Source organism: Nyctibius grandis, chromosome 17 (assembly GCF_013368605.1).
Source record: "Nyctibius grandis isolate bNycGra1 chromosome 17, bNycGra1.pri, whole genome shotgun sequence".
NCBI classification, from domain to species: Eukaryota; Metazoa; Chordata; class Aves; order Nyctibiiformes; family Nyctibiidae; genus Nyctibius; species Nyctibius grandis.
This window is the reverse complement of record NC_090674.1, coordinates 2,559,414-2,581,040: the sequence shown is the minus strand read 5'-3', so window position 1 is coordinate 2,581,040 and position 21,627 is coordinate 2,559,414. Positions and strand designations below refer to the sequence as shown.

The 21,627-nt window shown below is 42.0% G+C and overlaps 1 protein-coding gene across 1 annotated transcript in view; it reads left to right on the top strand.

The window, feature by feature from the left end:
* CAPZB (capping actin protein of muscle Z-line subunit beta) overlaps positions 1–21,627 on the top strand; it is a 59,222-nt gene that overhangs the window by 30,885 nt on the left and 6,710 nt on the right. Inside the window, exons 4-6 of the mRNA XM_068414772.1 lie at positions 1,828–1,941; positions 15,059–15,200; positions 15,720–15,836. Of these exons, the coding sequence (XP_068270873.1) occupies positions 1,828–1,941; positions 15,059–15,200; positions 15,720–15,836 (373 nt within the window). The remainder of the gene's footprint in view (positions 1–1,827; positions 1,942–15,058; positions 15,201–15,719; positions 15,837–21,627) is intronic.

The window sequence follows — 21,627 nt, the reverse complement described above, 5'->3', positions numbered from 1 at the left end:
AGAGATTTTCTTTTTTGAAAGAGCCTTTTAAAATGTAGAGAAAGAAAAAGCGAGTGCATCCTTCTGAACGCTGCTGATTAGGTAGCGGTACCCTTCTGCATTGCCTGGCGTACAGAATCACAGAATCAACCAGGTTGGAAGAGCCCTCTGGGATCATTGAGTCCAACCATTGCCCTGACACCACCATGGCAACTAGACCAGGGCACTAAGTGCCATGTCCAGTCTTTTCTTAAACCCCTCCAGAGATGGTGACTCCACCACCTCCCTGGGCAGCCCCTTCCAATGGCTGATAACCCTTTTTGTAAAGAAATTCTTCCTGATGTCCAACCTGAACCTCCCCTGGCGAAGCTTGAGGCTGTGTCCTCTTGTCCTATCGCTGGTTGCCTGGGAGAAGAGGCCGACTCCCACTGCGCTACAACCTCCCTTCAGGTAGTTGTAGACTGCACTAAGGTCACCTCTGAGCCTCCTCTTCTCCAGGCTAAACACCCCCAGCTCCCTCAGCCGTTCCTTGTAGGTCAGACCCTCCAGACCTTTCCCCAGCTTGGTCGCCCTCCAACATCCTTGGTACGAACCCTGGCTTTGCTTTTGCAGCCTTCCTGATAGCCAGGCCGATGCTCTGTCTGCCTGAACTTCTTTGGTGTCGTTTGGTTTTGGGTGCGCTGTCTGATGGGGGTAGGTGTGCCATTGGGAAATCATCCGGTGGTGATTTTTGTGTGAATCTCTTCCAGATTTCAGAGAGTTGGTAGGTAAAGGAGCACTACTGTAGATGTCAACTTTTCTGCAAAGCAACTGAGTTTTAAGCAACTGTTTTAAAATGAGAACCACCACCTGAAAAACATTGCGCCGGGTGGACGTGACATAATGATTTAGCTTTTCCTGGTGTCTCACCTTTTGAGTCAGATGTGGTAGGGGAGGAGTGAAGTGTTGTGAAAGCGCAAAGCCAGAGCGAAGCAGAGCCTGTTCTTTGTGCTTTGCATTAAACAGATGTCAAAACTAGATGCCTTTCTGAGAAATTAATAACAAATGGCTACTGAGCAAAAAGCCCTTACGTATGGACTGCATTAAGACCTGGTGTTAGTAGGCTGGAGTATTTTGAAAAGTGAATAGGTAAAGGGTAGCGGTACCTTTCTTTAAACTAGCAGTGATATATGTAGGTTGGTTATTCACAGGGGAAATGAAAAAGAGAATGCAGGTTTACAGAAGGGGAATTATAAAGGTCTCAAACAGATGGACAAAGAGTTCCATTAATCTTTTAATACCAAATCTTTAATTAAGAGCACAAAATCTCTTCCACACCTGCAGAAATCATAGTAAAACGTGCAGCTTTGCAAACCCTGTTAAAGCCTTCAGACTGTTCAAACATTTGCCTAATGTTATGCTAAAAGTGGAGTTTATTGCAAAGCAAAATAGTGGAGGAGAATTTGGACCTTGGTTGTAGACAGCAGTGTTTGGGTCAAATACTGTCAGATCCCAAATAAACTACACAACCTATTTGTGTTTGCATGAAAATAATTTTAAATATCTAATGTGCAACAGCTGAGGCCTCATTTTTGAATATTTAAGAAGGAATAGATTCAAACCCAAGAAACCTGAAGACAGGGAGTGTTCCCCAGGTACACTGTAAACTTCCAGGGGTCAGCATCCCCTTTTTGTCAGTGTTTGAAATGGCTGTTGAGGGTGAAATTCTTACAGATGGACGGTTCTCGGTACCTTTTGGGTTTTTTGGAAGTTCAGCATCTGTGGATCAGGTCAGACCCACCGATCTCAAACCTTTCAGAGTTTGTCTCGGTTCTCTAACTGCCTCTGTTTTCTTTGTCTCTTTGGCAGATCACCGTGGAGTAACAAATACGATCCTCCCCTGGAAGACGGTGCCATGCCATCTGCTCGCCTGCGCAAGCTGGAGGTGGAAGCCAACAATGCCTTTGACCAGTACAGAGACTTGTATGTCAGTTCTACCCTACAGAGCCCTCTGCTTGCTTTGTTCCCTTCAGCATGCAGTACACACGATGAGTCTAAAATGTGGTCGCTAGCTACCTCTGAGAGCGGCATACCAATGTGTAGCAGAGGAAGAAGGGTAGGCAGCCGCTGATCTGCTGTTGGGAAGCGTATCTGCTGTGATTTTACGATATGAAAACATGATCAAATTTGGCAGCTGATGCTAAAGGCAGATGCTGAGGTGCTTTCCTGCCTCCTCCCCCCTTTAACAGATTAATGGCATCTTTGTCCTGAAATGACCTATGTTCTCTTTGATCTTAAGTTCAGTCTTAAAGCATCTGCTTTTTCAGTTCCCTCAGGACTGCACTCACTCAAAATATCTATATATATATAGCAGCAACTTTCACATCTTCCAGTAAAACGACATACGCTGGTTTTACTGAAATTCAGCAGTCGTGTGGGGATTAATGTACTTCTGCAAGGGCTGTTCTCTGATGCGTGTTTTAGGCCCTGTCTTGTTAAAGAGATGTAAAGCAAAGGAATTAACAGAGCATAACAGACAAAAGTAGATTAGGCAGTGTCTTTTTTAAAGCAGCAATAGGAAACTGTCTGGGTGACTTGTTATTTGAACAATTTTTCTAAAAGGTGGGACTGTGCTGGTCTTGCATTGCATTCACATCCCAGGTCTTGAGATGTGATCAGGTTTAGCTGTCTTCTTTATAGATTGTGGTCTCCTAAGCAGCGATGGGATGGAAATAGTAATGCTAAATCTAAAAAGCAAGTTCATTCTGCTTTGCAACACATACTTAACTGCTTTATCTAGCAACGGGATGCTGTGTTATTGGAGATGCCTAATGACCGTGAAAAAGGTGAACAAACCTCATTGCTGCTTCGTGTTGCCCAAAAATGGAGATAAAGCACATCCTTTGATGTAGTTCATCGCATGTCGCTGTACTGTTATAACGCTAACAAAAGCTGGTAAAAAGGTACTTTTCTTGCTAGATTTTCTACTCATTTTAAGATGTGGCTTGATGTAAATGTAGCCTGTCCAAATGTGTAATCTTCACACTTTTGTTACAGGTATCAAATTTTTACTTATTTTCATGCATTATTTTCATAGATACCCAACTTCTGTTCTAAGTAACAGTTGTTATTGATATCTGAACTTACTGGAAGAAAGGAATTTTGTATAAGCAGCAAAGAGAGGTTTGCAGCTACTCCGCAGGTGCAGAACAGACCAGGACCAATAGGGTTTTTTAATACACTAAGGTGAAAAAGAGTAGGCTTATGGAAGCAAGGTTGTCTTTTTAGACCCCTCTTTGATCAGATGACCGTGAAGTCACGGCTGGATACAATAACTCCCTTAAAAAGGTTTCATTTGCAGGAAGGAAAGCTCGGTGCAGGTTACTCTCAGGCGAATCTGCTGAACCCTGTTCAGCACATGGTACAACAGTAGTCTTGGTATATTGTATGGAAGTAAAAGGTGAGATTCTATCAAATTTCATCTTTCAGTTTGTCAGTCCAAGTTTTATAGGCGATACATTGTTAGAGGGGATACAGGAGGGATTTCTCACAAAGAATTCATTCTTGTGTCATCAGCCAGAAACGATGGAGGCATTATGGCTTGTAGTCAGACTAGATAAGGGCATCTGTCAGCACGGTATGCTTTGATGCATGTTATGATCTTAAAAATGTGTCAGAAAAAGGGGAGAAGGGTCGCTTACGTTCTGCTGAGAGGTGTAAAAATTGTGGCACTTTTGGAAAGAGTTTGTGAAATTAGGGAAACTTAACCTGACCATTTGAAGGGTTCCTCATGCTTGAAATTGGAAATGATTTGTCCTTTACCTACAACAGAGATTTGGATAGAAACGTGGTTTTGTTCTAGTAGCAGGACTCTGCAGTTTCTTTAACAAGACAATTGGATTTGGTATTTTGACAGCAGAAGCTTAATTTTTACTTGGAGATTGGAGGGGGGAAAAAATGAGGTTGGGGGTAGCAAGTGCCAGCTTTTCTCCCTGCTGCTTGCTGGTCTTGCCAATATATCAGGTTGGGAATGACTGTAACAATTACCGGTGTAACAGCTGCTGAAGCCGTGTGGGAGTCTGAAGTGTGGGGAAGGCTGTAGTGGGAACAAGATGGCAATTGCAGTGATGTAATTTCCATGGTCTGCTAGAGCTGGAAACTAATACTGTGTACCTACTGTAAAGCCAGAAGGAGGTCTGAGCCATGTGATGTCGATTAAAGGTGTCACTGGCCTTCTGGTTTGGCAGCTTGCAGCACTGGGAAAGGAGCGCACGATGCATCGGTTCCAGGACAAAGTTATCAGTGTCAAGTTCCAGAGCCAGTGACAACAGAGGTTTTCCAGCATTGTGACATATTTCAGGCTCGTTTGAAAGCGTTGATGCATTAATCAAAAAAATAAGTAGCGTGTTGGCAGTCTTCAGTACTGTATCTTTTGTGGAAATTACGGTTTCTGTTATATAGGAAGATTTATAACAGGTTCAACTTCCAGTAATGGTGTTCATTTTGTAGGCAGTGTGCAAAAAAAGCTGCTTGAATTGCCCTGCAGAGACTTTCGTTGTCTCTGTTCACTCTGATGGGGTTGTCTGTCCAAACAGACCATTCACAGGTGACACAAAGCTAATCCAATACTTCACATTACAAATTCTTTCTTTAAAAATGTGAGTTTAAGTACACTGTTAGACTTTCAGCTTGCATTGCAGATTAAGAGGATGAAAATGATGCTGAGAGAGAAGCCTCTGAGCTGACACATCAGGTTCTCATACAGCAGTCCCTTTAGAGGCTGTTCTGTCCCTCTCTCTACGGGGTAGAGAATGTTTTTGAGCTACACCTCTAACCACAGCTACGCTGTGTTTTATGGTAGAGAGGTAACAGTTAATACAAAAATAATCTTATGTAAGCAGTCACTCACAGAGAACACCGAGCTCCAGAGTGCTTGAATTTCCTGGCCTGTTAGACATTTTATTCCTGTAATGAGGCTTTCTGCTAGGTTTTTCAAAGGAGTTTGTGGCTTTGTTTCCAGCCTTGCCGGGCTAAACTGCTGGGTCTTGTGCTTGCAGTCATCCAGCCAGTATGGACTGCCCGTCGCAGAAAGATGTGTGTCTTAATACCTTGTAAGCACTTGTTTCTGAGATGTTGCTCTGCACACTCCCCAGCTTTAAAATACTTCTTATACTGGTCGTTCCAGTGGGGAGCAGAAGAGGAAGATTTTCCTTTCTATAGAAAAATAAGTACTTTTGAGAATATGTGCTGTTCCCACTCTTCTCTCAACATACGGTCCAAGCTTCCTCTGGATTATCTCTGGGTTCACCTTTATGCACAGTAAGTGATAATATCTCAGAGTTCATCTCAGGCGCCTCCCAAGACTTCAGATAGTTTCAGTTTTTCCTTGTGTCAGTCCCAGTTGGCCCACACAGCATTCCCTTTTAGGTTTCTGTTCTAATCAGGTGTGGTAAGTATCCACCTACATTTAGTGAGTCATCGGCATGTATTTGCCATTTCCCAAGGGGCTGGCACCTGCTAGCGTGGGTGTTCTGAGGGAAACAGCCTGTTACACGTTTGTGAACGATTTGTGTGAAATAATCCATTCAGATTTGCTCGCTGGTAACTAGTCTTAAACGTGAGTTTTGTCCCCAAAAGCTTATTGGCCAGCACACTGAGTGACTGTAGTGTGAAAATAAGTTTGGAGAAGTCTTGTAGTATCGCATGGAGTTGTTTCAAATTATGAAAGCTTGAGAAGAATAATTTTGCTGAAGCTTCAGTGCCTCCTAAGCAGTACTGAGTTGTTCCTTGTAAGTGTCTGTTTTAATGCAAACTACCTTTAAGTATCTCTAGGGTTGCCCACCTTTTACTTCTAGAGGCATGTTCATGTCTCTTTGGGTTAAAGAGGAATTATACTAGGTTTTAATTCCCTCTCTGTTATACGTGTTAAACAACAAGCATATTTCTTGGTTATCTGTTTTACCAAAATGCATGTCAGTTTCCCAAAAAACAACTGTTTAATTTTGATCTCCTGCTGCCAGGTTTAACTCAGACACTGCCTGAAGCTAATGCCCTGGTATGTTTTTGTTCAGTAGGTTATTATTCCCAGATGGAAGTCTAATATCTTACACCGTTCAGTTACAACCTTGCCTCTCCACTTCCAATATCGTGGAGATAATTTCTTCAAACACATGGTTGTAATTTATTGCCCTTTGCTTGACGTGTGTGTGCGATTGATTGAAATCAAAGCGTAATGAGGACCAGGGCATCTGGATAAATCTATCTATTTTAGATTCTGTGTTCTGTTCTTTTGGGTTGGAGATAATCGGTGCTTTAATTAAGTAATCTAATTGCTCTGTGTTGTCTGGAAGGAATCGTTTCTGAAGTGATTAAATAGACCTCCCTGGGGAAGGATGCTGCTGATCTAAATATTTCTACAAACAAGATGAGTTTTGGCAACTTTGGACTGGTTTAGTAAGCTGGCATGCATTTAGAAAGCTATCCCTTACCTCTTTGGTTCTTGAGTTAAGTTGGATTTATTGGTACTTTTGATTTTTAACAGCCTTAAAAAAAAAAAAGATAAAACGCTCCTCTTAATCATTCTGCTTCTGAAAATGTTTTTATTGATTAAGGTTCCCTCAACAGAGTAAGCCATGAAGCCTTTTGAACTTCTGCTTCTGTCTGGGTTTTGATGTTGATCCATTTTCAATTTATATTAGAGCTCTGGACAAGGAATTTGGTAGGAGCGGAAGGAGGTCTGGGAGGGGATTGACCTCTGAAATGCATTCATTGTGTGTAATCCTCTTGTTATTGAATTTTGGGTTGGAATCCAGTCTGAAATGGAGTTAGTCACTCAAATATTTGATGGTGTTAGCAGTGCTGAGGATGGCACCCCTGCCAGCCAAGCATTTGCCGTACTCTTTGCAGCACAGATATGGCCTAAACTGAACATCCGTCACCTTTCTCTTTTCAGCTCGAGGTGGAGAGGCTGCAGTAATTGCCTGTATGCTTGTGCTAGAGAGCTGGAAGGGGCTGCTGGTCAGGTACGGTAGTGAAGTCCCAGTGACAGGCAATCTTACTCTCTTAATTTTTAGAGTGCTCAGGGCTGACTTTTTTTTAATCAGTGTGTTTAATCTCACTGAACAACTTTGATTTGCTGAACTTCAGGGATGTCTCATTTTGACTCTGTGGCTCTTTGCCATTGAACTCTGTGCCATTGTCTCTACTACCAAGTATGTTCAAATGTCCTGTGAGCTGCTGGATAGCTTTCCCCTTTTTAGCTGTTTTTACCTTTTTTCTTAGTTTATTTTGGATTGTTTGCTTGAACCACCTCTGATACTAACCTTCGTCCACTTGTCCAGGGAGGTGGTGGAGTCACCATCTGTGGAGGTGTTTAAGAAAAGACTGGACATGGCACTTAGTGCCAACATAGTTGACATGGTGGTGTCAGGGCAATGGTTGCACTCGATGATCCCAGAGGGCTCTTCCAACCTGATCGATTCTGTGATTCTGTCTTGATTAAAAAAATGGCAAACCTCTGTTAGTGCTGCCCTTGGGCTTTTAACTCTTTCAGAATGCTGCTGTAGTTTGTCATCTAATTTCTCCTTCCCTGCCTTTATATATCCCTTTACCTGGTCTGATACGTCCCTTTACGTCTGATAGACCGTGAGGTCCTCTGAGTGGAATTCATTCCTCTCCAATTTTGAAAATACTTTGCACTTCTCGCAAGGTTTGTAGCAATTGCTGTATTCATCTTTTTGACCAAATTTGATTTATTTTGTGCTGATCCCACCTAGTAAATAAGAGGAGGCCACCAGATGTAAGAGGCGTAATTAGTGTTTTTGGTTTTAGCACAGCCTGCCAGTGCTGGTGCCCGTAGGTGTGCGTGGGGGAGCAGTTGCTGAGCTTCGATTCCTGCAGCCTTCAGTGCAACTTTCAACTCAGAAAGTGATTAGGCAGCTGTGAGCTCTTTATGTAAGCGTTCTGTCTGTGTTTAGATGTAAACCTAGTTTGCCTAAACTCAAAACCCATGGAAAGCTTTGAAGTGACTTTATTGCCATTAGCTCACTGTTCCTCATTAATGGTTACTAGCCCTTTGTGATGGCTTTCTCTTGGGCATGATAGTTACTGTGGTTTTCACAGCGAGGGCCCTGCAGATTGAATCCAGATGCATTTGTTATGCATCCTAGCGCTAAGGAAACCTGACTTTCCATCTCACTGCTGGCTGGGGTTTTACACAATAGGGTGTGACATCAGGATTATGTCATCTAGGAGATTCTTGCCTCTGGGTTAGACTGATAAGTACAGGATGAAGTCTCATCAGACAGACCTAAACTGCCAACATGCTCGCTGCTTTAATGTTCGTGTGCTCTTAAAATTAAAATAATGATGTTTTCCCAAGGAAATTGTTTGGATGTAAGAGTAAACAGAGTAGTGTTGGGGTCTCTTCCTTAACTCCCCCCTGGGCAGCTCAAAACTCAAAACAGAATCACTATTGAAGTTGTTGATATATATTTCACAGACTAGAGCAAACTTAGAAGAAGAGAGGGAAAAATTAAGCATACTGTCACGCTGTGAAAATGAAATTAGTTGCTTTTCATCTGATTTTTTTCTTTCTTTCTTTGGATGCTTCGTTTTGGAGCAGCTCAGTACAGACCACATTCTTGTCTTCTGAATCTGAGATATTCAGCGGAGGAGGAGTTTTTCCCTTGGGTTCCCACGGTTCTCTGTGATTACATAAAATCTGAACACTGGAGAGGAAAAGCCTGTCTTAGGAGGTCAGCACTGATGATGCAGCACTATCCTCAAACACCGCTCTCTGAAGGTTTTAAATCCCTAGTAAGAAGTTATTTACATGCTTTCAAAAACTGAGTGAGACTAAATTTTAAAATGTCAGTTTATTCTGATCTGGAATTTTTGAACTGATTACCTCTAACACTACATGGCTGGGCTTGCACTTACAGAAATTTACCTCATTTTCTCACAAATGTACGGTGTTTTAATGGTGGAAAATTGAAGACAGAGTAACTTAAATAATAGCCACCTTGTAGCATATCTGATATACGCATATTTGAAGAAAGAAGTACGTCACATGAAATCTGTAGTCTGCACAGACTTTGGCAAACTTAATCCCTGACACAGAAGACTTCTGCTGCTGTCTTTTCCCCTCCTACCCATAGTTGAATTATAGCTGGCAGAGGCTAAAACGTGTCGGACTGTCGGTGGGTGAAGCAGTGGGCCGTCTCCGCTGGTTGAACGGATGGGTACGGGTGAAAGATTTGTAAGCAGTCGGCGCTTCCTGGTAGTTAATGACCCGGTTACTCGTTTGGACATGTTATAAAGTGACCCATTGTCTTGCTTATTAGGTGGCTAATGGAACTGTTTCCAGGTGACTTCTCAAAAGGGATTTGGTCATTTAGTTTCCATCTGCCAAGAGCAATTGGATGGTAAGGAAAATGTAAGCAATATTTTTTTTTTTTTTTAAATAATGAAAGGTACTAGGAAGCACAAAATGGGACGTTCTGGGAGATTTTTAGCCTTCAGGATCCCATTGTTCGGATACTGTTTTCCTTCCTTGCAGGGTTCTTGCACTTCACAACTCTGCTTCGCAGTTTGAGTCATCCCACTGTGGTCCAGATGTGTGCTTTTAAGTACAACTGGCATTGAAGTTACACATACCTAACTACATTGGTATGTTTGCTCGAGGGATTTTTGCACCTGTGTATGCTGGAAAGAATTTCTGTAAAATACCTGTTCAGAGTCCGCGAGCATACTTTGAGCTGTGTTCATAAACTGCGGTGAAAAACAGCTGGCCTGAATACACAAACATTTTACCTTCTTAATTTTAAGTATTTAGGTAACATTCTGAAAGTGTGATACAGTTGCACTCCTGGGACCGAAGAAGGAGGGAGAGGGGAGTAGTAAATCATCTGTACTCACGCCAGTGGGAGAAGTGTTACATCCTGGTTAGTTCCTGGTACCACCTTGTCCCTGTTATTAAAGAAGAGGCTCGTGAGCCTCATTACTAGAAAGCTGGATGGAGGACACAGGCAAAGAAATTATTTAGTGACAACTCTGATCTTTTGATGTTGTCCTGAAGACTTTTTTTTTTCCCCTCACTTGAGCTATGAGATTGCAGGTGGTTTGAATGAACACCTTAGCGATGTTTTAGGTTTGGTGGAGGGTGGGTTGCTGAAACTTGCCACTTCCTTCATATTTCTGTTGCTATTTAGGTGCTGGTTTGAAATGACAGGGTGCAGGCATAGGGGAAGGACTCAGTGAAAATTGTGCCAAGTCACTTGCCATTACAGTCATCTGTTTTAATAATAGTTGACATGTCTGCTTCCTCACCTAGTCTTTTAGGTAATGTTTTTGGGTTGCTCTTAGATACTAGCTTCTCAGATTGTGACTTCGGTCACTGTCATTGTAAAAACATTTGTAGCTGAATGCTCAATATTTTCCTTTGGGGTAGGTTTTTATAAATGACAGGTTTCTTGGAAGTCTGTCGATCGAAATAGATGGAGGCATTTCCCTTTCTATGCTGAACTTCCGTAGCTGGAAGAAAAAGCTGTGCAACCTTTAGGGAGAAAAAAAAAAAGAAAATATATTTTGCTGCTTTAAATGAGCCAGTTTGAAACCCTGTGCAACTCTTTTGAAGGTTTGTGTAGCCAGTCTGAGGTTCCAGGTATTGGTGCTTTGGCATCAGGGTTTTGTGGCTGGCTTAGTGCTGTGAGAGCCATAAGCCAGAGACACTGGGTGGGTTTTTGTCTCTGGCTCTCAGTTACTTACTGGAAAATCCAGGAGTGTTTTTATGGATGAGTGATTTGGTTCTGAAGTGTAATTGAAAGTCATAGCGTGTTTTTATTGCGGTGTGGTGGAAACTCATTCTCTCAGTATAGGGTCCAGCATTCATTTGCAAGGTTTGTGAGCAGTAGAATGCTATCAGGAAAGCTACGGTGCCTTTTCTGATCTGCCCTTTAGTGGTAAAACACAGTGATTAATCTGTCCTCCTTTCTTGAGGTCTGTGCTGGAAACTGGGGGATTTCCTGCCCGTCACATCCCTCTTGAAGTCACAGCTTTGTTCTGGCCACAGTCTCTCTATTTCATGGATACAGCTCGAGTTCCTTAAACAAGTTTCCATCCTGTGTCTCCACCCGCTTAAACTTCAAACACTTCATAAAGCTTTGGATCACTCTTAGCTTAAATATTTTCTTTTATTCTTGCATTTGTAAAGTAGGTCAGTCTTAAGTGTGACATTTTTTGTATAAAACAGCTTTTTCCAGGAGTTCTGTGGTTGATGAGTAACGGATATAAAACTCAAGTGTTTGATCATGACATTAAAACTAGAATTGATTGAGTGAAACGCTATTCTGAATTTTGTGAAAAGAATGAATGGTTATGTTGGGCCTTATGCCTTTTAGTCACCTTCCTGGGCAACTTTATAAAAAGCAGTTTTACCAGAGATGGAAGAACACTGGCTGTCCTCAGAGAGGATGGGGATATCATTTGGACTAGATGATCTTTTAAGGTCCCTTCCAACCCAGACCATTATGTGATTCAGTCATATAATTTGGCAGTGTTTTGGTTGTTAATAAAGGGACATGACAACTGTAAAACTATGGTTTTTTCATTGTTTTATAACAAACTTTGGTCTGTAGGTAAATCCAGAGTACGTCCTGGAGAGATCCGTGTCCTTAAGCAGAAGAGGAGCTATTGCTTTGCTTTGAATTGCTGTCCTTTGAAAATGGTTTATCCTTTGGGGACGTTTCTGAGGTACCCCAATAAGAATTGGAGTTTTCCTCCGACTTCAGACCTCTTGTACATCTCAAATGCATCTGCTGATTGCTTTGTGCTGGGCCTGGGGTGCTTTGGGAGAGGACTCGAGCTTCTAAAGAAGACAGATTGCCTTTTACAACCACTGTTGTGTAGGAGGATAACGTACCACGAGCAGGGGTATCCAGAACAGGCAGTCAAAAGAAAATATGTTCAATCCAGGAGCTATGTAGTGCTTTCAGAGTGTTTTGCTGCACCTACTGTGTGTAGCTTTGATGGGTCTGCGCTCTGGTTTGCCCATCTCTTTCTTTAACAGAGAAGATACCAGCTTATGCCTTCCAGGGACCTTTCCCAAGCTGGTTACCTCTCCGGCTTGGATTTTAATAAGTGCTGCTTTTTAATCTGTGGTGAAGGGGTTTCTTGGAGGTAGTCCAGCCTTCTTGCAGCAAATCCAAGTTCATGAATGTAGATTTAAATTCCTACCAATCTATCTGTCATCCAGTTTTCTATTATGTAGCAGCCAATTAACCTGTAGCACTTCTTTATTTTTCTTGAAGAAAACAGGTTTCAAGGAATGTTCCCCTCTCCGAACATGACTTTCCTGGGCTTAGATAGTCTTCAGAAATCCCACTTCAGTGCATTCTAAAATGCACTAAATTGCTGCCTGAAGAGAGATGAAATCTAATGTAGTGATCAGTGATATATATTTTCTCCCCATGAAGGAGTAGTGAATTTTTGAAGTCATTATATATTGCTGAAGCACAGAGGAGGCTTTGGCTAATATATATCCCGGCGTGCCTTGGATTCATAACAGTTCACTCGCTGGCATTGTTGTTTTGAGTCTCAAGATACTGGATCTGGCTATGGCAAAGCAACTTTATTGAAATAGCATGTTGGTATTTAAAACAATATTAATACTATATTTGATTCATTAAATATACAAAGGCGAGTTAAAGCGTTTCCATGTGTGCACTGTTAGTTCTGGCGGGAGGTTCTTCAGATGGTTTTATGTGGTTTCAGACAACATTTTAGCACATTCTTAAAATACCCACAAAAGCCTTTATGTAAAATCTCATAAAGGTGAACCACATAAAAATTATTTTTTTCCTGTTTCATGTCATTAGGATCAAAGTACAGTAGGTAAGAATAAATTTCCAAAAACCTTGTTTTGGTCCCTCTCTTAATTAATGTTTCATGTTCCTAGCAAGCTCATAAAGTGGGTAATGGGGAAACTGTCTGTACACACTATAATATTCTCAGTGGCTGCCAGTGAGTGAATTCACTTATTCTATATATGAATATTTTTCTTTAAGCAAACTTGGTCTGGAAATGGACAATAGCTTCTGTTCTCAGGCCTTTGATTCACGCTGCCCTTCTGTCAAAGGAAGGGTCACTTAGATTGGAACTGAGGTTCACTGCAGGACTGAAATTTCCATTAACTGCATTAACCAAAATCCATTTGTGAATTCCCCAGGGGATATAAAAAGGGTGTTTGTTGGTTTGTTAGGTTTAAATTGCCTGCTGGAAGTCTGGCTTTAGCATGCCTTTGGAGCAAAGGGCTTTCCTTTTTTAACGGTATATTATCAGTGGCTTGACAAATGTCATAGGACAATGCTGTGTGTGTTGGGTACTTAAATGCCCAGACTGAGCTTGGTGATGAGTAGCAGCAGTCACCCATTAAAAAGAAAATGATGTGGTGAGTTAACATGAAGTCGTATACCCCTCCTGGGGTCAGCATTGGTTTTGATACAGACTTGGATGCATGCAATTAAAAAGAATTGGGGCTCGTTTGGTGACTCTGCCTTCTTGAAACAACGTACTGAACTGATTTGTAAGTGCAGAGAATATGTTGAAAGTTACCTGTGTTATTTGCATTAACTTCCCAATCTCTTTTCTCCTGACGTATAGAAAAGGATGAGTTAGTGTTCTTGAATCTACAATACTTCAAGCTAATACATAAAGTCCAAAACACACAGTAAATCAAATCTTAAGTGCCATTAACAACTGTCAGGCTCGTGTTTAGAAAGGAGTGGAGCATGAAGGTGGGAGGTTCAACAAGTTTTTCATGTTGGCGATGAGTGATTCTTTCCTTTCTTGCAGAAGAGGAGCAACATGCAGTCACTTGCAGATCTAGGTGATCATCTCGCTCGTGGCAGCAAGAGGCAGGAGCACGGAACGGATTGATCTGAGTGACGCTCTCCCAGCTTAGCTGCTGCGAGCTCCTGGTGTCTTTGGATGATGAGCTTTTGCTCTCCTCCAGACAATGAATTCTCAGGTGTTTTGTCTGCTTTATGTATGTACTTGCAGAACGGCAGTAGGTGCTCAGAAGAGAGTAGAAATGTCTGACTACATTGATCTTCTGGCTCAGCTGAAGTTGCCTCTTCTCCTTCCCTTAGCTCTTCGCAGGAGGTGGTGATTCTGTGCAGCAGAACTGAGAGTTGTGCGTGATACTCCTTATGGCTGGTGACTTGAGAATGGAAATAGTTGGTAAAATGCTGTGGGTTGCAGGTTTGGTTTTCTAGAAGCCAAAATTGCTTCTTCTGCATCTTTCTTCCTACAGTGGTGGGTTGTTTACCATTATTTTAAAGTGCATCTTTCATCTGGCACATAAGAAGCCTAGCACCAGTGTTCTAAAGAAGGAGTGGGGTTCTGCAGATGTCATTGCTGTGTTAGTTTTCTAAGAGTGTACTTTTTGCTGCGAGAAATCTGAGATTTAGGTAGTCTAGCTCACTTTCTGTTGTATACTGTATCTGAAGCTAGAATAATATGTAAACTTCAACAGCATCCCTTCATTTCTAAGAACCTTGGTTTCAGTTCAACTCTATTTGCAATAAATCAGTGTCAGCTTCGCACAAACTTTTGAGACAGCGGCGTAAAGCTACTTACTTGCTCCCTTTTGTCTTAATTAGCGGACTTTGTTGTAAAGAACTTCCAGACTTTCCCAATAGTGACAGAAAAGGAGGAAAAAAAAAAACCAAACTGTAAAATAAAGCCTTACTCTCAGCCTGCTTTGGAGCTTGTGCTTTTACCAGCTGTTATAGTTAATTGGAATCAGAGGAACTGTTTGCTCAAGTACTGTGGAAATCTGTAGCTAGCTCTGCTTCTCACTAGATTTTTATTCTCCTTTAGAGAAATGTACAGTTTTTTGTAATTAAAGTCTCTGTATTATAAAGTGATTTAAACTGCTTTGTTTCTAGGTATATGACTGGTGAGAGTGCGCTGTCTTAACAGGAAAAAAAAAAGTCTTTACTGGATATAGAGATTCTGCTTATTTAAGATTATTATTGATATCTGACTCTGGCTTGGATCCTGCTTACTGTTAACGTGCCTCTTGGATTGCGTCCTGCAGGTATTTTGAAGGTGGAGTCTCCTCTGTCTACCTCTGGGATCTGGATCATGGTTTTGCTGGGGTGATCCTCATTAAGAAAGCTGGAGATGGATCAAAGAAGATTAAGGGATGCTGGGATTCCATCCACGTGGTGGAGGTTCAGGTACAGCCTCTGGGGCAGCTGATATTCCTAAGTGAAAACAAAACCCAGTTAATTCCAGACAATTAACGAGCACAGGTGTTCCACTGAACAATGCAATATTGTGTTAGGGCTGTAAACTTCTTTGCCCTGTTAATTTTTGAAAATTCCCTGAAGCAATTTGGATAGAGATAAGTCAGGGCTGTAATCAAAAAGAATCCCAGAAGAATTGAAAGTATGTTTCCTTCTGTGCGTATGATCCTGAAATTTTTTTTTTAACATAAAGGTCTACAGATAAATATCACTAATTAGGTAATAAAACCAAGGTAATAGCAGGTTAAATTGCTCTAACTAGATTTGCTTTGGAAAATTAGGGGAATGTGCACGCTTACAATTATTTTTAAGAAATAGCCTGTGCTACGTGAGTGCAGTTATACATATCTGTCCTGTGGCTCGTGGGGTCTTCGGGGCCAGCCACCATTTAATTTTTGGAGGGATTTTAACCTTTTGTCTCTATCCTTTTTGTTACCCTTCCACTTCTAGGAGAAATCCAGTGGTCGTACTGCTCATTACAAGCTGACCTCCACAGTGATGCTGTGGCTGCAGACTAATAAAACTGGTTCTGGTACCATGAACCTTGGAGGGAGCCTTACCAGACAGGTATGTCTGTATATTGGCACGAGTGCGCGCTGCAGACCCAAGGCATGCCTTTCCTCATTTATATACCCAGTAGCCCCAGTCAGGAACAAAAAGTTGATTTTGTGAGGTGTTGTATAAACATCTATTCTCCTGCTGCGTATGCAGCCCAGTGAAACGGTTAATGCGTAAGTGTGTAATTACCAGGAAGCCCCTTGAACTTTGCTTGATGGCAGTATAGCTTTCAATTAAAAATATAAAACATTCAGTAGGAGTTTAGACTTGCTTTTAAGTCTTAGTTTTTCTTTTGGTATGCCTAAATCTTTATACTTCCATATGCGTTACCCAGACACATAATTTTATCTGTAAGATTTGCCCACTTTCTTACTGGAAGATTCCAATAGAATTATAAAAATACAAGAGGACCTCTGTTGTTATGTCTCTCTTTTAAAAGCCAGCGAGGCCACTGCGAACAAACCTATATTTTGCATTGACTGTAGGATCCTTCTGTTCTTAAAGACGTCAGTTAGCTTTTAGTACCCTTCTTTAGTATTTTCTTCCTGCAGTACCAGAACACTTATTTAAAAAAATCTCTTTTAAAAAAAAAAAATGCTTCAAACATTTGGGGGTTTTGTGCCAGTGTTAATTCTTTGACTTCCTCTTGAGAGTGCCGTTTTTTGCAAGGAAGGTGCCAGCCTGGTGACTGTTCAGGCAGTGCTGCTGTCTTAGTCTCTGACAGGCAGGATCTGCTGGACTTGACTTTCACTGGGTGAAGGTGCTTCTGCCCCAGCCACCTGCCAAAGGTTGCCGTCTCCCTCCTTCATGCTGCTGCTGAACTCTGCTTGCTTAAGATCAGGACTGTGGAAATCAGTGACTTGAGCAGAGTAATAAACTCTGGAGGACAGGAGGCATATTGTGTGGTCATGAGTGACTAGAGAGATTGGCAGTAGCTACAACTCCTTTATGAGACTCCCCAGGGCAGACTGTTGCTCTCGATACAAAGGACAATGCAGACTCTGTTAAACAGTTCGTGGTTTTGTGCAGGTTTGAGCCTGGCGAAAGAAAGAAGGATCGGCGATTGCAGAGAGGAACTGAAATTGTGTTAGTGTTGCAGTCGCAGAAGCTTGCCCAAGACTTAGGTGATTTTTCTTTCCACGTTGTTGATTTACAGAAGAAGCTGATGGAAAAGCAGGGAGGGAAAAAGGCATCTGGAGACGGTTTTGAGCATTGCGTACTCTTTTAAAATGTTTGCAGTAATTACACCCGAGTTATGGTGACCCGGACAAATATTTAATCACAGGCCTTCCTAATACTTTAAATCATAGCTGTGAAGTGGAGGCCAAGGGCTTGACTTTGGCTGTGGCCTTATGGTGCGTGAGAGCTGTGCCAAGGAAAACACGAGTCTGTTGAGGATGGGTGTCCTCAGTACACCTTGGCCTGAACTGCGAGGCCTTGTTTAGTTTGACTTTCACTCTCGAAGCTTTAGTGGGGAGATTCATGCTTCTGTCATCATTTTAACAGCAGATCATTTAATTCATATGTGATGCATTAAAGCAGGGGCCTGCTTCCAATGTAAGTAACCATAAAAAAGCCACTGGGGTAATGATGCACTGCTTCTACACAAACAATGGAAACTTGAGTTTCAAAATTTAGCTTTGGGCCGGAGATTTTCTGTTTGCAGATGCCATAGGAGGCTTAACGAGACAGGCTTCGTCAGAATCGATGGCAGAAAATGCAAATCTTCATGCTGCCTTGAGCTGTGCTATGTGAGGAGGAGCTCTTTGTCCTGAGCCATTTATTTAGCTGTAGCTGGACTAAACTCCTCAGTGCAAGGCTTTTACTTTGCTGGAAATCCAGTTTGCCACATCACCTCAGGACAGCAGGTTTTATTTTTACTTTTTGGGAGGCTTTTTATACAGTCTGCAGCAAACTTAGGCACCAAAAGTAGGTTTTAGTTCTCTCTCAAGTGGTATGCTACAGTTTTACCTTGACAATATCAGTAATCTGATGTCCTAACCATAATTTTGAAATAATTTTGTCCATGGTAAATTGTACATGGTTTTGGTCAGCTCAACATTTAAGCTACTTGACCACCTTTGATCCTAAAATGTGAATAGCAGATGTCCTTGTGTTTCAGTGGAAGCTTTTGAAGTGTTCACAAGCTTTGTAATATCCTGGCTTATAAACTGATGGCAGAGAGGACCTTTCAGTGCTTTGAAAGGGAAGTCTGTTGAGAGCCATTACTTTGAAACCAGTTTCGCCTCGTAGCTGCAAATCGGGTATTTTTCGAGTGATGACTGGAGTGATTAACTTGGTGGGCAGGAGCAGGCGCAGAAGAACAGCTCATGTAATGCCTCCTAATTCACCACCTCTGGCAGCGACAAAGAGCTGGGCATGTCTTGTGGTGAAATGCTATGGGGAGCATTTGCAACTTCGTATGGAAACACTTGCTCAGTAATTCCCCTTCCTAATGTCTGCAGATCGCTCTCGGTGCAAGTAATCAAGCAATCCTGTTTGTTCTTCTGTGAATGGACAACGTGGTAGCGTGGTAGAGCTGAACTTGGATCTAGAAGTAAGAGTCTAGAAATAACTGTTCTCTGCTCTCATTTCCTGTTGGTGAGATATCGTTGCCTCGCATCAGACACAGACATGGGGTTTTTTGTAGCCTTTGTCAAGACTGTTTGGAAAAACTTGTCTTGAATATCTCCAGACTCTTGTTACTTAGGCTATTCCTAATGCCTAAACTCCCACTTAGGCTATTCCTAAGTGTTGCACTGATTTTCTAAGAATAATGTTTTTCTCTTTCTCCAAGACACTGGGTATTTGAGTATTCTTACACCTGGCTTGGGGCCACGTGATGTTACGATCTGGGTTGATATTCCTTAAAGCTCTTGTCCCTATTCTATGTCTACTTTAATGTCACACACTGAGAACTGACGTATCTCTTCCAATTCATTGAACTTTTCAGTGGTTTTCCCAATGGAGTTTTTCATGTTACAATAGGAATTATCTCTGTCTTTGTTTGTAAAGGGAAAGTAACTGTACGAACATTTTAGATTTGTAAGTGGACAGAATAAGGGAAGAGAGGGAGAGACATGACAGAGGACTCGGCCTGTTTTGGGAAGTTGAAAATCTGCTTTGCAGAGCTTTAATTTACTTTACCTGGTGGTTTCCAAAATGACAACTTCAGGCTTTTTCTTTATCACTTCAGTTACGGAAGTTTCTTTTTTGAGAGTTGGAGCGTAGACTAATTCAAATAAAATGGCATGTGTTGTGTTCTGAATGGAGTTGGGATTTTGGTTTTGTTTAAAATGTAGGATTTCAGAATCTGTCCTGATGCAACAGAGAAATGTGTGTATATACACATAGATCCATAGATCATAATTTTGGTCTGAAAACTAGGGAGAATTAAAACTTCAGTGACATCTTCACTTTGGACCTTTCATTAGGTCCTTTTGTATGGAAGAACACTTGTCTTTTTGCCTAGTGGAGATTTTGTTCTAATATGTTGTTGTTATCCATAAATACTGACACGGTGTATGTAGCCATCTCTGTTCTGACTCCAAAGGACATTATAGGAGAACTTTTGGGTGGAACTGGAAGGAGAAAGCAGACTTATTTCATTTTTTCCCTTCCTATGGTCCTCCTCCAAAAAGCATGCAGTGTCAGATAAAGATGACTCCTATTTTTACAATTCCCTACACAAGGGTGCTCTTCCAGACAGTCTGTTCTGGCGACGAGCCTGGATGCATCTCAAGTGAGCTTGGAGTTGAAGCACCGTGGGCCAGGATGGAGGAGGTAACTCCCAGCTCACGTCCAACACTGGCAGGCTTCAGTCCCTACAAGGACTGAGGCTGGAATTTGGATAGACAAAGAGCGATCGGCGTGTCATACACCGTGTGCCTCGACGAGGGGCTGCGGACTGAAGTGCTGTACGTCTGAGAGGAAAGGACAGGACACGTTACCTTCCATTTACAACGAAGGGAGCAGTGCTTGCAGGGAAATGAAAAATGCCAGCAGCTTTTCAATTACCTTGCACATTCTCCAATGACTGCAGGTAACTGCTGCCCCGCTCCTGATTCAAGCCAGATGCTTGGCAGATGATTTTCTCTCTGACAGACGTTAGGGTCCCGTCCTCTTTGTGTACATTGGAATTACTTGTGTCGTTTGCCATGGCACTGTGTTGCTTTGGCTGAATTTTGAGGTTTCATTAGGCAGCACTTTATTTAAGGTAAGAGCAGCTGTATGATCCTGTTTCATTTTATGCAAAGTAGATGTAGCCTTCCCGTTTTCTGGCAAATAGTCAAAACTGCACTTTCTGGGACAGATTTCTGGAGCCCCCTCCTTAAAAGCAAGACTAACAGGTGCCTTTCTAAGATCTCGTTGCACACAAAGAACCTGTGTGTGTTTCCTAAGCCAAGGTGAACACGGTGAGGAAGTGCACATTTGCTGAGAAAGAAGTTGGCTCAAAACCTATAGTTTATTTACGTACGGAGGTGTGGGAAGGGGAGGGTATAAAGTTGTAGGGGAAGTGAAGCCTGGGATTTCAGATTAAAGCAGCACAGATGTGTGTTGATTTTCATACCTGAAATACTCTCTAGCGAAGGTGAAACATTGCAGAGCTGGATGAAGGCTGGTCTGTTGCAAACTGAGCTCTCCCTGCGTTCAGGAAGATGTGCCCTGTGATATATTACTGCTCAATAAAACACTAGCAGAGACATTTTGCCATTTATCATAATAGGTAAATCCTCCGAGGCTTGTGCTCTGCAATTAGGAGAGTCATATATTTTCATCAAGTTGAGCTCTCATGTAAAGGCCTATCCCACCCGACTTCCAGATGTTGTAGCGTTAAGCGGGGCGTTGGGGAGTGTTTTTCCACCGGAGAGATCTTCAAGTTGTAGCTGTCACGATCCTTAAGCTCCCCCTCAGCTTTCCTGGAGGCACTGTCTCTTTAATTGCTAACTGAGTAGTATTTTGGGACGCAGAGGACAGCAGAGATGTACTGAACAGTAATTGTCTGGGAAATGATTTCTGCTTCACATGAACATATGGATTTTACAGTGGTTCAGTTATATAACAGCTGATTTAGAAAAAGAGAGTAGAAGAGTTGAGCACGTACAGACTAGTGGCAGATAGAGCTGATGTAGCATCCCCAGATTTGCTTATGGTTTTGAATGTACAATTTGGTAAAGGATATGGGATATCTTTAGTTACACCGGTTAGAGTAAATATACATGAAGGCCGTGAAAGGATGAGTTAAGTTCTCAGCTGATTGCTACAAAGCTCTGTAGAGCTCACAACCTTCATTAATCTAGTTACAGTTTAAAATAAAGTGTTGGAGAGAGAGGCCAAATTTTGCCTCGCTGATATCCAAATAATTCCACATATTTTCCACCTGGAGACTTCAGCCTGCCCACTGCCTGTGGCATGGGAGCCTTTGGCTCACATTGCTCTGTTTATGTTTCATTAAAGAGATTTTCAAGTTGCTCTGTGGCCAGAGCAGCTGTGGATGTTGTTGTCAGTTCTTCAGAGTAAAATGGTGGATGAGTTTCCTTCTTATCTTTCTAGTAGTTTAGAGGCTTTCATGATGAACCAAAGTGTTTATTCAACTTCAATTTCTCTCTTCGTATTAACTCTTCCTCCAAATAATGTTTACAGAAAGCCCAAACAGCTGCTATATTCCATGAAGGAAACATCCAAAGTGACCAGCCAGCCATCGAGAGCTTAATATCCCCAGAAGAGTGAGTTCCCCTCTGAGTCAGACTTGCAGCAGATGGCTGGGGAAATGAGGCAGGGAAGCCAAGCAGCGTATCTC